This window comes from Nanorana parkeri, unplaced genomic scaffold, assembly GCF_000935625.1.
Source record: "Nanorana parkeri isolate BGI_ZX_2015 unplaced genomic scaffold, ASM93562v1 scaffold406, whole genome shotgun sequence".
Lineage (NCBI taxonomy): Eukaryota > Metazoa > Chordata > Amphibia > Anura > Dicroglossidae > Nanorana > Nanorana parkeri.
In genome coordinates, this window is record NW_017306674.1 from 1041267 (window position 1) to 1056589 (window position 15323).

Below are 15323 nucleotides of genomic sequence, written 5' to 3' on the forward strand. Positions count from 1 at the left end.
AAAAAAAAATATTCTAAACTTTATGCATCCCAAGGAGCACCATTTAAATCCACTATTAAAAAATGGAAAGAATATGGCACCACAACAAACCAACCAAAAGAGGGGGGTGCCCACCAAAACTCACGGAGCAGGCAAGGAGGGCCCTAATCAGAGAGGCAACAAAGAGACCAAAGATAGCCCTGAGGGAGCTGCAAAGCTCCACAGCGGAGATTGGAGTATCTGTCCATAGGACCACTTTAAGCCGTACACTCCACAGGGCTGGCCTTCATAGAAGAGTGGTCACAAAAAAGCCATTGCTTACAGGAAAAAAAAATAAGCAAACGTGTTTTGCTGTTATCCAAAAGGCATGTGAGAGAATCCCCAAACCTAAGGAAGAAGGTACTCTGGTCAGATGAGACTAAAATTGAGCTTCAAGGAAAACGCAAAGTCTGATGCAAACCCAAGACCTCATCACTCCGAGAACACCAAGGGAAATTCTTGAGGGAAACCAGTTTGTCTGCCAGAGATTTGAGACTGGTTTGGAGGTTCACCTTTCAGCAGGACAACGACCCTAAGCATACTGCTTAACCCCTTCATGACTGAGGCCTTTTTTTCATTTTTTGTACCCATGTTATATTCCACGTTTTAGGCCTGAAAATTACTTAAAACCCCCCAACATTATATATTTTCTGAATGCCAAGACCTATAGAATAAAATGGTGGTAGTTGCAATATTAGCGCAACTCCTTATTAAACCCCAATATTTAGTGAAAAATTTAATTAAAACTGAGTGAGCTTGCATATAGTTCTTCTACGGGTTTTACATTATTTCCAATTCTATTTCATGTCCTATTGCAGCTGCACCTCCCTGCTTTTTCTTACATGCAAACTTACTGCACCCTTTTAATTTTAAAGTGTATGTTAGGGCAACAAACAAATGCAGCAAAGCTGTAATTTTTAAGGCGCATTGGCTACCACTGCACTGTTGTCCTTCTGTTGTCTTGTACCAGGCTTGCCACTCTCCGTTCGGCCCTAACATTGACTAGTCGCTGACGGCCACAATTTGCACGTTCAGACCCAGATTTTCGGCTGACAGTCCAGTCTTTAAACACTTTAACAACAGCTGCTCTTTGAACATTGAATGAATTTTGCTGATAATTTGATCCATGGCTCCGAGCGCCAACAATCATCCCCCGTTCAAAGGCTGTTACATCGCGTTGTTTACCCATATCTTCTGAAAAAATCACTTCTACTGTCGTGGTAAACAACCTGCTTCCCTATTTATAATGGTCTGGCCCTCTAGCAACTTCAGCGCAAAATTATAGCTAATTTGCCTAAGTGATATTCAGGCCACGTAAAAAATTGCATGTCATAATAAAATGTTCAATTAATTTAGAAAGTAAATAACGAACATGAGAAAGCATAAAAACTGTAAAATATGAGATAAATATTGCATAAAATACATGAAAGTCAATTCACTTTAAAAAAAAAAGAAATATCTGCAAATATCACCTGGCTGAGGCAGTCGGTATTTGGAATCTGTCAGCCTGTGGCAGTGCGAAAGTAGTCATACCCTCCAATTTGAGGGAAAGGATGTATTCCAGAACACATTGCTGGGATATACCGTATTTTGCAGTCCATAAGACGCACCGGACCATAGGACGCAGGGAGGTCCGGCGCGCCTTATGGAGCACTCGACAGACCGTAGCTTCTGTCACAGCTTCTATGACAGAAGCTGTGACAGAAGCTGCAGTTAGTGACCGCTGAGACAGGTGGCGCTGTGATTACAGCGCCACCGTCTCAGTGATCACACAGAGCAGACGAAGAAAGTCCGTTCTTCGTCTGCTCTATGGTGATCTTGATCGTCGCCGCTGCTCGGTTTTAATACGAGTGATCTCATTAGATCACTCGTATTGAAAGAGCAGTGGCTCCTACTGCTGAACTTGATCGCCGCCGCCGCTGCTCGGCTTTAATACCAGTGATCTCATTAGATCACTCGTATTAAACGAGCAGTGGCTCCCACTACGCGCCCGAAACTGCATGTCTCGGGCGTCGGGATTCGCTCCATAAGACGCAGGCACATTTTCCCCCTCCTTTTGGGGGGAAAAAAGTGCGTCTTATGGAGCGAAAAATATGGTAAGTTAATTCAAAGTAGGATACAAAGAAAAATGCCATCAAGTCAGGAATGGGACCAAATAAAAAGCGTTTTTTTATATGCCTTGGCTGGTTTTTAATGTTATAGGTGTGATCGGCTGCACTGATGTGCCTTTTTTTTTCTTTTTTTTACTGGGAACGAACAAAAAAATAAAGGTGAAAAAAAAGCCAAAATATGAGATAAATACCGCATGTTTTGAAGAAATATCTCATTCGGTATATAACTCATAGATTTAATTACATTGTATACCTAAAAGTCAAATAATGCATGTTCTTTTACCTCAAAACTTCATGCAGTATTTAACTCTTAGTGAATTGAGCCTACTGGCAACATGGTCCTCCAGGTATCTAAATTTTTGATATTTACCTTTGTTTTGTTATGGTATGCTAAAAAATAATCTGGAGGAAAGTGGGTTCTAAGTTTGCTTAGTGGTGTGCATAAAATATGGACTGTGAGGAAATGCTGACTCTGACATTGATTGTGATAAGAGCACCTTATACATGGACTGATATCTGACAATTGTTTTCTGTATTGGTAGCTGTAATGGTTAATCACATTGTTGTTTTTGGTACTTGTGTTTTATATTCTTATGTACCTCTCTTCCCTAGAAGTGCTGTTAAAAACCTGGGCTTCAGACCCGCCAGCTTTGGACCCAGCAGAGACCAGTGCTACTGAACCTCCACCACCTCTGGCGACCCCTCTGGTGAATCCTCCAGCTGTGTCGGAGGATACCCTACAGACTACTCCTGGCATAACCTCTTTGTCTTTGCCACATAGAACCATTGGATGTGGGACTCGGTCAACAAGCTCTGTGTCATGCACTGTTTCTCAGCCTCTAAAAGTGCCTATCCATAATGGGGGCCAAATCTCTGCCACCCAGGACAACTTCTTAACCCAACAGACCTCACAAACTTTAGTAGAAAACTTGACTGTGGTTGCTGGCCCTACATTGCCTCCAGGAACCTCTTTAGAGACTGTTCTACCAACACTGGTGCAGGCTGCAGTTTCCAGTGCCAACACTGTATTGAGCAGCAACCCTGCAATAAGCATAACACAGACTCCTAGAACTGCCTTGCTGCAATCTGGCTTAGTTGTGGATGAGCAAAATCTGCAGTGGATTTTAAACAGGACTGCTGCGAATCAAGATCACTCTGTAAGTATCATACAGCATTCTTTATAACATTATTGTAAAAAGACCCTGTCATCAACTTCAAAAATGGCAGACAAAAACACAGAAAAATTAATTTTAAATGCTTGCAGTGTTTTTCTTCTCTATAAATTATATTTTATTCAATTGCAATGTGCCTCTTAACGTGACTAATCCAGGAAGAGTCAATTCCCTAGCACAGTCCCTTCTCCTTGCATGTCATAGCCCACTCCTCTTCTATCAGTGTCTAATTATCCTCTATGCTGGCACAGCTCCTCCGCTGCTCTTCTCACCTCCCCACAAAACCTTTCTCTGTAGCTGCTGGGGAAGGCGTGAATACTATAGTCATTTTAGTGACAGCTCTGAGTCGGATGTGATTTCAGCAACTCCAGCAAATATTGCAGTCTCGGGGCTTATGGCGACAGGTCTCTTTAAGCGAAGTGACTATTGTCGCACACATATGCTGTTACATTTTTGATTCCATAGAAAAAGGTAGCAGTTGGGTGACCTGAAAAATGTTCTTTTATTTATAAATGTGGTGGCTTTATAATGGTCTTTTTTTTTTTTTTAAATCATTCAGTTCAATCTTTTAAAATACTGTACCAAATCATTCAGATATGTTTTTGTTGTATTGTAGTTTAGATAAAAATTGTAAGTTTATGGATGGTAATTACCTCTAATTTTTCATGGGAAGGGGCATGATTAATAGCAATGTTGGGGTGGAGTCATAAACCTATTACCCTGTACTGGGTGAGGTTGGGGTGGTGTGATCCAGGCTATGCTCTATTTGTCTAGGAGAATGCAGCTAAACCTGGCACATTTCCCAGGCTCGTGTGCAATGATTGCGTTGCTTGTCGGATCAGCTTGCAGGAAGTAGTTTAGTTACAGAGCAGATACTTGTGCTTTTATTTCTTGCTAGCAGAGTCCCTACACATTTTTAAAGGACGAGTTCACTTTTATGGAGCTTGTCTTTTAATAAATCTCCTACTTAGAGCCTGCTCTCTTTAATACTAAGCTTGATCGATGGTCCAGCCCTGCCTGGTGTTGCACTGCCTTTATTTTAGGGCTTGTTCACACCATCTCCAGGCCAGATTCAGACCAGAATGTGTTTCGTCAGTAGAGCTGCAGCTAACGATTATTTTCAAGATCGATTAGTTAGCCGATTTATTAAGTTCGATTAATTGGTTAATCGGATAAAAAATTAAAATACATTTTTAAAAATGGCTCCAGTGATGGGACTACTAGTTTGTTTTGCGATTTGTAGTCCATCACAGGAGCAAGCTTTGAGCGGTGGAAGTAAAAAAGAAAAAAAAAAAAAAGTGTGGTGTGCAATATAGTGAAATGGAAAGTGTAAAATTATACAGCAATGAATGCAGAATGGCACCGGCTATAGAGGACTACAAATCCCAGCAATAGTACATTATACAGCACAATACAGAATACCACCAGCTATAGAGGAATACAACAAATCCCAGCAATAGTACAGCTGGCGGTATTCTACATTGCGCTGTATAATGTACTATTGCTGGGTTTTGCAGTCCTCTGTAGCTGGTGGTATTCCGCATTGCGCTGTATAATTGCTGGGATTTGTAGTCCTCTATACAGCGCAATGCAGAATACCACCAGCTATAGAGCAACAGCACAATGTACCATCAGCTATAGAGGAATACAAATCCCAGCAATACATTATAGAGCACCATGTGTGGGGGGGAGTGCAGGCTTACCTGAGCAGTCTTCCAGCAACTTGCTTCTGAGATCGGGACTGTCTGTCGGCGGTTGTCATCCTCCCACACCTGCTCCTCCTTACTTCTGCTCCCCTTGTCCCTGTGCCGATCGTGGATGTGGGCGGGCGGTGAGGAGGTGTAGATGCGGGCAGGCGGATCTGGCAGTGGCGAGTGTGAGGTGAGGTGGAGGTGCGGCGCGCGGCGTGTGGAGCCGTGAACAGGGCCAACTTATCGGAAGCCTATTATTCGAAGATTGAAAAAGTTGACAACTTTTTCAATCATCGATTATAATCGATTTAGTTGTTGCAGCCCTATTTGTCAGGTCTAAAAATCACCTACCCATTCATTCCTATGGTCCTATTTCTATGTTAAAAAGTGAGACTAGTAACACAATTGTGTTCATTTCCAGAATGTTTAAAAAAAAAAAAAGTACTGCATACATTATTTTTTTTTCTGGTCTGGAACTCACCAAAATGTAAACGCATTCAAATGCAGCGCAATGCACTAGAAATACAATTGAAACCAAAAACGCACCAGAACGGATCAAGACAGCACACATCCTCTTTTTCAGAAACGCGTCTGGAGATGGTGTGAACAAAATAGTCCTTTCTTCTTGGTGCACTTGAGCACCCCAGCCACATCAATTCCTATGGATTAGCTTCATACCCATCTTCCTGAGCAATATGGCTTACCATAGGAATGAATTGACTGTGGCACACTTATAAACTAAGAAGCGGAGCTGACAGGCATGTTTTCAGAAGAAAGGCAGTGTGACACTAAAAGGGAACTTGTTCTTTAATACATCACCAAGATATGTGTCTGAGAAAATACCTCCATTCGAGGGATGCACCGAAATGTCAGCCGCCGAAACATTTCTGCTGAAAATGGTACTTTGGGCAAAATGCACCGCATTTTCCGCCAAAACAAAATTATTTCTGCATCTGTAGTTTCTCTTCCTGCCGGGCACTGCTCTGTGTCCCCTTTGACAAAGAGCAGCGTCCAGCGGGGAGGAGAGAAGATTTCAGGAGGTCGAGTGGAGTAGAGACGGCTGTCACAGGAGTCAGACCTGGTGGTGTGGCAAGGAGAGCGGTGTCACAGGAAGCTGAGCTCTCCTCCCCGCACCACTTGCTCAGCATCCTGTGACAGCGAGTCAGGATGGCGAGCAGGGTACAAGCACTCAACGATCAACTAATCCCTGAGTGTTTGTAAATAATTGAGGACATAGTATGCTTACTGTGTCTCCAATTATGAATGAACAGGAAGTGCTCTACATCATGATTGTGGACATAGTAACTCATACTATAATCACAATGAGTGAAGGGACAGGAACACTCAGTATAGAGCATTGGTTCTCAGCCTGTGTTACTTCTGGACCCACATTTGTCCTTGGTCATGAAGTCATGACCCAAGTTGCACTGCAATGGAACTCATGGCATTGCGGTACCGCGGGCAATTGAACTGTGGGTGGGAGGTGCGTTTGGGGTGCCGTTCAAATAAATGGCAACTCAATGCACCTCCGACACTAGAATGCGTAGTAGGTGGGATTGCCTGGTACAGTGCGATAATCACACAGGACCGTTCAAGTAACACACTGCACTAGTTGAACGGGCCCACAAAAACACTGACAGACACACACGACGACAGACACAATCTCACACACTCACAGACATTCTCAACCACACAAACATTATTTTTTTCCTACTTGTAAGATCTCCCTACCTGTGGATCCTCAGCTTGGTGTCCATTGTGGGCTACTGTGCTGTGATTGAGCTTTATCCATATGCGCATTGCTTGTACAGCTCCCTTTCATGCCCTGTAGAGGTGTCGGGAGCCATAATATGACGTCACTCCGGTCCGGGCACCTCTACAGGATATGCGAGCGAGCTTTAACCAGTTGACATCCGCAGTGTTAAACCCCCTTCCCATCCAGACCATTTTTCAGTATTCAGCTCTGCGGTACTTTGACTGACATTTATTCTGTCATGCAACGCTGTACTGAAATACATTTTATACCATTTTTTTGGGGACAGATAGAGCTTTCTTTTGGTGGTATTTATTCACCACTGGGGGTTTTATTTTTTTACTATATTAAGGAAAAATTACCGAAATTTAAAAAAAAAAAGTTTCCCCTATATCAAATGATAAAACATTTATTATTACCCAATTTTTTGGTAAAATATAAAAGACGGGGTCACGTCGGGTAAAAAGACACCAAACATGTCAAGCCTTAAAATTGCGTGCGCGCGCAAAACCTCAAAAAACGATAATATCCAAAATTGGCCATAGGCGACGCTTTAAAAGCTGTTACCGCTCATCAGTTTAGTGTTATCAGTGATTGATGGCCCTAAAATGATTGCTCTCACTGCGACGTTCGCGGCGATATGTAACATGTGTAGCGCAATTGTAATTTTTGCGCGCTGGGGCACCGGACGCGTATTTACGTTTATAGGCGCGTAAACGTGGGGGTGGGGGAGTTAAACATTTTGGGGGTTTTTTTCCCCTTTTTTTATATGTGACTTTTATTTTATTTTACTTTTTTATATGTTACTTTTATTTATTTTTATTTATATTTATTTTTTTGCACTTATTGTTATTGCTATTATATAGGGGGATAACAATCCCCCTATATAATAGCAAAGGCACACTGACAGGTCCTCTTTATGGAGACATTAGGGGTCTCTAGGACCCCTAATGTCACCTGTGGAACCCAAAAGAAGCTGATGAAGCAGAGATCTGCTTCATCAGCTTCTTCTCTCTGGCTATAGCAGCCAGGTGACTGACAGGTGAATGCGGAAGTGATGTAATACACATCACTTCTGCATTCACAGCCCGGACGGAGATCAGTAAGGAGCTGATCTCCGAACGAGCACATATAGGCGATCGGCGGGCTATGGAGCCGCTGATCGCCTATATGTGAAACACCCGTTACCGGGTGTTTGCATTGGTCGGGTATTTTCTGCCCGTGCGTGCCCGCTAGGGGGCGCGCGAGCAGAAAAAAAATGCCGTCTGGCAACGGCAACCCGCCAATGCAGCAGTCCCGTCCGTCCATTTTTTTACTACGGGAGGACGGCAAGAGGTTAAGCAATACATGTATGGATGGAGCTCCCTCGCGGCCATAGCCCCAGGCCACCCCACCTCAAGCTGACACTCGGCGCTGGGCAGCATATTTTAAATGACTGGTTGGTGCGAGAACTGACAATGCTACGCTAGGGGGAGGCTGAGGAGAAAAGTGGAAGGCATGCGGCAACCCACTGAACACGACCCACCAGTTGAGAACCAAGGGTATAGAGGATTCCTGTTCATTCATAACTGGGGCTGCAGAGAAAGAGATTTAGGACTTTGTGTCCTCAATCTCTTTTTGGATTTCAAAAGAGTAATATCAGGGTCTATTTAGACCCTGATATTTTCCCCCGAGTCCCTGACAGAGTGGAAAATAAAATTAAACATTAAAAAAATAATTTTAAAAAGGTTAGAAAAAAGAATTTCATTTCCGGTCTGAACATTCCATTTCGGTGCACCTCTAATGCACTCCCTTTCTTATTGTCCTGGCTTTTTCTTCTCTTGTTAATTATTTTCTTCTTGTTTACAGCAGCAGCAACCTCCAAAGGTGGAGAAGGTATTCTTCACTAATACAGTCCCACTGACAAGCACATCAGGTACGTTGTTTTATGATATATATTGTTGCATTACGTTGGTTTTGCATCTCATTCTGTGCTGGTGAGGATACAAAGAATATCAAGAATTACGGCATGTTCTTCCTAGCTGAATATACTGCAGCTGTGACTTTGGCTATTGCAGTCCATCCAGGAGATCTAATTTAAAGGGATCTACCAAGCACTCACACCACCTCCAGGCACCGTATACAATTTAAACATGTTTGTGCTTTAAATATTTTTTATAAATCCATGTATAAATTTATCATAAATCCTTTATTCCACTCTGATTACCCCTTTCCTAGGCATTCCAGCATGTTGAAGAACAACATAAAGAATAACTATGGATAGTTTTTCAAAAACTTTGAATACATGCAGTATATTATTCAGTTAATATATAGCACAGTACACCCCTTCATCAACTTTTATGGGGCTGTACTGCACAAGTGCAGCCAGGAGAGGGAGACTTTTGCCGCAAGATGTAAACAAACAATGGAGGCCAGGCCCGTCGGAATTCGGCAATTATGCATCTGTGCCGTGGGAGGGTGAGATTCGTTGGGTCAGCCAGAAGGATAAGTGCACTTTATATAAAATTTTGGAGAAACTTGTCTGAGTACAATGGAGCACTGACTGCAAATCATCTGTGGGGAGATCATATTTGGTTAACATAGTGGGCTTAGGGCATGCTGATCCCCTAATGTAACAGAAGCTGCTTTGTAAAAGAGCCAGTGCTGTAGCTAATCCAGTGCTTGCAGACTTTATTGTGTTAACAGTATTATGCTAACAAGCCCCCTATGTGATGGTACAGAGGAGGTCCTCTTTATGGGGACATCATGGGTCTATTAGACCACCAATGTCACCTATTGACCCCTATTGGTGCACTCTGAAGCTGCATTCAAATGATTAGGCCAGGGGTCAGCAACCCCCGGCACGCGTGCCCAGCCTGGCACGCGAGACCTTGACAGCTGGCACGTGACCAGAGGCGGCTCTCTAATTAGGCGGTCGCCTTAGGCCTCGCGGCCGCCTAATTTGCCAGGTCGATTAGGCCAACCATTGGCTGTAAAAAACAGTACCTAGATCTCGGATGCAGGAGCCATGTTCTTGGTATAACCACTTCAGGGCTGTGCCATTTATACGAGGGTCAATCGGAAAGTAATGCCTCCATATCTGTCATTTGAGATCTATTAGTGACTGTGAATGCTTGTGTACGATGTTATAGAGGTGTCCTTACTCCATTAATGTATGCTTTTCTTTTTCAGATCAAGTGATTAGAACCATGGATCTGCGGCTAAAACAACGAGCTGTCATTGAATCTCTGGTGAAAGAGGGTTGTGCACCTAATCAGCTAAAAAATGTTTTATGGTGACGCTGTAGTAGAATTCCGGTTTCTCTTTCTTGAAACTTCTTCACCCAACCCCGCACATTGCTAATGTCCACTGCAGCGTTCCCATAAACACTCTTTAGCCGATTTATGGATTTTCTTAGGTGCGCAAAGCTCTTTTGCCAGCGATTCAATTACAGCTCGTTGTTTTAGCAGCAAATCCATGGTTCTAATCACTCAATTTGAAAAAGAAAAGCATACATTAGTGGTGTAAGGACACCTTTATAACCTGGTACATGAACATTCACAGTCACGCTAATAGATCTCAAATTACAGACATTGTGGCATTACTTTTTGATTGACTCGTATATGTATTGTGGTCCTGATGTGGTTAATGCTTTCACCAAAATAGACTTTCATATTGATTAGTGGGTGGAGCAGGGTGTGATCTTGCCCATGGCTCATTCATCTATTGCACTGAGCAACCGGCCCGTTTTGCCCTGTTTAATTCCTCTTGTGTTTATATTTGAAAAAGTTCTCATGAGGTGACTCTAGATTCTTGATTGCACAGGAACTTCTTTACAATTTTTCCATATGTAAAAAAAAAAGAATCATCCCCCCTTTTTAAAATCACATTTTAAAGCGTAGCAGCCTGAAATGAAGACAGAAACAGTTTTTTGTTTTATCCAGCTGTATTTACTCAGTGCAACTTATAACAGCCAAGTGAAAGATATAACACCAACATGTCAGAAATAAAGGATTGCGTCCTCCTAAAAATGACTTGTACACTCAATCAGATGTAGCTAATCACCTTCTCAATGGCACGCAAAGCCATTTAAAATGACCATAGCTGAATGTCAAATAGCTCAGCATGAAAAGCGCTTTCCTGGAGCATTTCAGTCCCTGGTGTGCAACTGAAGCAAACAATCACTATGGGTGGCAAGGCACTGTCAAAAGATGTCCGGGATAAAGTTGTGGACAGGCACAAGTCAGGAGATGGATAAAAAAAAAAAAATTCAAAGGCTTTATCAATGCCTAGAAGCATAGTGAAGTGGAAGGTATTTGGTACAACACAGACCCTCCCTGGATCAGGACGCCACTCCAAACTGGATGGAAGAGCCAGGAGGAAACTGGTCAGAGAGGCTACCAAGAGGCCTACAGCAACTCTGAAGCAATTGCAGGATTTTATGATAGAGTGGTCATTGTGTGCATGTGACAACAATATCACAAATTCTCCACAAATGGGGCTTGTATGGCAAGGTTGCAAGAATAAAGCCACTCCACAAGAAAGGCCACATGCGGTCACGGCTGAGCTTTGCCAAAATACACCTTGAAGATTCTGAGGCCACATGGAAAATGGTGTTATGGTCAGATGAGACTAAAATTGAATTGTTTGTCCTCAACACCAAATGATATGTCGGGTGGAAATCCAATACAGCTCACCATCCAAATAACACCATTCCTACAGTAAAGCATAGAGGTGGTAATATCCTGTTATGGGGATGTTCCACTGCAGCAGGGACTGGAGCACTTGTCCGGATATAAGGAAAAATGGATGGGGCAAAATACTGTCAAGTTCTTGAGGAAAATCTGCTGCCCTCTGCCAGAAAGTTGTCAATGGGAAGAAGGTTTACCTTCCAACATGACAATGACCCAAAGCACACAGCAAAAAATGACTACACGGTGGTTGAAGGAGAAAAAGGTGAATGTCCTTGCATGGCCTAGTCAGAGCCCAGACTTAAACCCCATTGAGAATCTGTGAAATGACTTGAAGGCTGCAGTCCACAAACGTTCAACATCAAATTTACCTGAACTTGAGCAGTTCTGCAAAGAAGAGTGGGCAAATATTGCAAAGTCTAGATGTGCAAAGTTAGTAGAGACATATCCCAAAAGACTAAAGGCTGTAATTAAAGCAAAAGGTGGTTCAACAAAATACTGACACAAGGGGTGATCTTTTTTCCAACTCAGTGATTTTCTGTTTTAATTTTTTCTGACATGTTGGTGTTATATCTTTCACTTGAATGTTATAAGTTGCACTGAGTAAATACAGCTGGATAAAACAAACTGCCTGTCTTCATTTCAGGCTGCAAAACAACAAAATGTGATTATTTTAAAGGGGGCTGATTCTTTTCTATACCCACTGTATAATTGTTGAAGCCATATCAGTTACCACTATATTGTGTTAAAACTTTCAGAGGTGTGTATTTTTCAGTTCAGTCTCTTTTGATGATTTAAGACTCCATTCACACTGAGCTACATCAGAAAAAGCGCGTTTTCAGCACTGATTTGAGCTGAGCCACTTTGAGAGACATTGAGCTACAGTGCACATATTGTCGCACTACGCAGCGCTACTTTTGGCATGGACTTCGTAGCCGCTACATTGAGTGGTCTTGATGTGACTTAATTCCTCTTCCTGTTTCCTGCTTATGTTCCTGCTTATATTTCTGTGCAAACGTGACCCTTCTGTAGCGCGTCAATGTTGCGCAATGTCGCACAAATTTGTGTGACATTGAGCTACACCATTGAAGTCTATTGGGGCCAAATCGTATGAAATCTGCCGAAAAATAGGTCATGTTCAAGCGACAAGCTTGAGCTACAAGCTACAGACGACATTGAGCTGTGAACAGCTCCATTGAAATGCATTGGGCAAGCTACATTGAGCTGAAATCGCGCTACAAATCGCTCAGTGTGAATGAGGTCTTAGGTTACTTTTGTTATTGTTTGGTTATTGTTTGGTTGTTGATTTGTTGTAAAAATATGTTGTCATTTTGTTTTAGGCCCAATTCACACTAGCGAATAAAGCCAGATCAATGACTTTCATGAATTCCTTGCAAGACTCATGCGATCTGCTGCAGGAGTGAGGCACTGTATGATACAATGACAGCTGCCACTGTTGAGAGCTGTTTGTTGGCTGTTTTGCAATCAATCTCACAGCCTGCGATTTCCTGTGGACAATTCCACCTGGACGCACTGGTGGCATTCAGGTGCGACTGTTCACAGGTATTTGCAGCTTGTGTGATTACTTGCGAATGGCCTGCGAACATCAGCAGGCGGGACCATCTGTCATTGTAATGTACAGCGCCTCCCACCCGCAGAAGACTGCAAGGGTCTTTATGGAGCAATTCATGAGACTCATTCATCTGGCCCCATTTACAGGGACTTATATTAATTGTGTGGTTGAAGGGTTATACAGCAATTGTACTGAAAATGGTGGAAATGTCCATCAGATATTCCTATTTTGTAACATGATATATTTTGTTTGTGTTTCCAGGCAATGCTGTACTGCAGGTTGGTTTGAGCGTTCCTGTCATCATTATAAAACAAGAAGAGTCTTGCCAGTGTCAGTGTGCCTGCAGAGCTCCGGAACAACCTATTTAAAGAGGCACTGAGACTATTCAAACGTGCAGTCAGATGAAGGAAAAACTTCAAGCAAGCTCAATAGCTCTGGCGGGGTGGCTACCACACAACAAGGCTTCTGTCAATGGGTACCAGATGGTAGCTCAAATCATAGTATTACAGAAAGAAGCGCAAGACCTAAAAGGGATGAAAGAGTCCAAGATAATGTTTTTAATGTTGGTAAAAAGGTCCTATAAAACCAGCCAACGTGTTTGAGGGCAAAACCACTCCCCCTTCATCAGGACTCAATACAGGATAAACTTGGATGGCTGCAGAGAAAATAGTGACCACAAAGATCTATTTTAGAACCGGTATACCCATTTCAGCTCCACAATTATTACTCCATAAGGAGAGTTTAACACTCGTTCTAATATAGATCTATGTGGGCCCTAGTTTCTCTGAGGCCATTCAAGTTTATCCTATGTTGAGCCCTGATGATGAGGAGGGGTTTTGTTCTCAAATGCTTTGGCTGTTTGTAAATGTCTTATTTACCTGCAATAAAAACTTATCTTGGACTTTTTTCTTTGTGTTTTTGGTCTGGCACTCCTTTCTGTAATTCCATGATTTGAGTGTGCCTGTAGAGACTGTAAAAGAGGATTCCACCAAGGCCAAAATATGTTCTTCAGAGCCTGTTCTGTTCCCAAACCATAGACTGAGCCATCCCTTCGTGACACTGTAGCCACTCCTTTGCCACCCTGTGAAGGCAGCAGTGGACACTTACTGAACCCTATGGAATTACAACCTTGGACACCATCATCTATAGACATCTCAGACTTCTTATCCCTCCAGGGCCCAGAAAACCCCTCCCCATGTGTTCCTGGGGATTCCTTACTACAAGGTGCCAATATCAGCCTTGGTGGGTTTTCTAAGTAGAAATCAGCCAAAGGACTATCTTGGGATATTTTCCTAAACCTCTTCATGTCAAGGGGCATTAGCACTCGGCATTCATCTCTGGTCACACTCACCAAATGCTCATCCAAGAGCCCATGCTATCCATTTTAATAACTGGTAGATCAGCACAGAGCCTTTCTTTTATTATTATTATTATTGTTATTTTTTTAACATAGGTAAACCCGCCCAGTGGAAGGAGAGGCTATACATTTTCCTTTCAGCACTGATGAGGGTTTATTGAGCTAATAGGTTTATTATCCTATAGGCTGATTGCACTATAAGTCACTTTGTTTGGAAGCCTGGAATTGTAGCAGGGAAATATATATATATATCTTGAAAGAGAAGCCACTGGACACTGTTTTATCCTCTGTCTGCCATATTCAGAGGCACTGTTACAGTACAATGTAAGATTGGACAGAAATATAAAGAGATCATTTCTATTTTATTGGTTTTATGTACCCAGTTTAAGTAAGATGGCCTAAAGCAATTATTTGTATTTCTATAATGCTACTTAATGTTCTGCTCCTACTGCTCCATCTTTGACATTGAATTAAAATTAACACCTAATTAAAAGATGTTGTACATCTTACACAGGAATCCATTATTGTCACACGTTTGGGCTGTAGTGATTAGGCTATAAACCGCTCAATGGCATCGTGACTGAAACAATTTGTGGCACAAATCTTATGACCCACAGGTAACAATTTAGATCCCATCTACACCTGCCTATACTACAGCATTCTTCTGTACTATTTAGGTACATTTTAGTTCTTGTGCGACACTGGTCCACAACTAGTATTGACTTGTGACAACTTGGCTGCTAGTACATGCAAAAGGGATGTTCCTTATGACCTTTTTAATGAACACATACTAAAAGGCTATAATTAAAATCCTTGACATTATCAAGTAGTCTTTGTCTTACATTATTTGAATGTTCTAAAATGTATTTGAAGACCCAAGGCTCAATTTACAAAGCTTTGCACTAGGCTAAGTATCTGTATTTTTAGCCTTGTCATTTTCAAATCTGGACCATTAAAAAAAAAAAAAGACTCCTCCTT

General features: G+C 42.2%; 1 protein-coding gene across 1 annotated transcript in view; it reads left to right on the forward strand.

Annotated features, from left to right (window-relative positions):
- MTF1 (metal regulatory transcription factor 1) overlaps nucleotides 1-13406 on the forward strand; it is a 37524-nt gene extending 24118 nt beyond the window's left edge. The window contains exons 8-10 of the mRNA XM_018559615.1: nucleotides 2742-3286; nucleotides 8594-8660; nucleotides 13250-13406. Of these exons, the coding sequence (XP_018415117.1) occupies nucleotides 2742-3286; nucleotides 8594-8660; nucleotides 13250-13356 (719 nt within the window). The 3' untranslated portion in view covers nucleotides 13357-13406. The remainder of the gene's footprint in view (nucleotides 1-2741; nucleotides 3287-8593; nucleotides 8661-13249) is intronic.
- Nucleotides 13407-15323: the final 1917 nt, after the last annotated feature.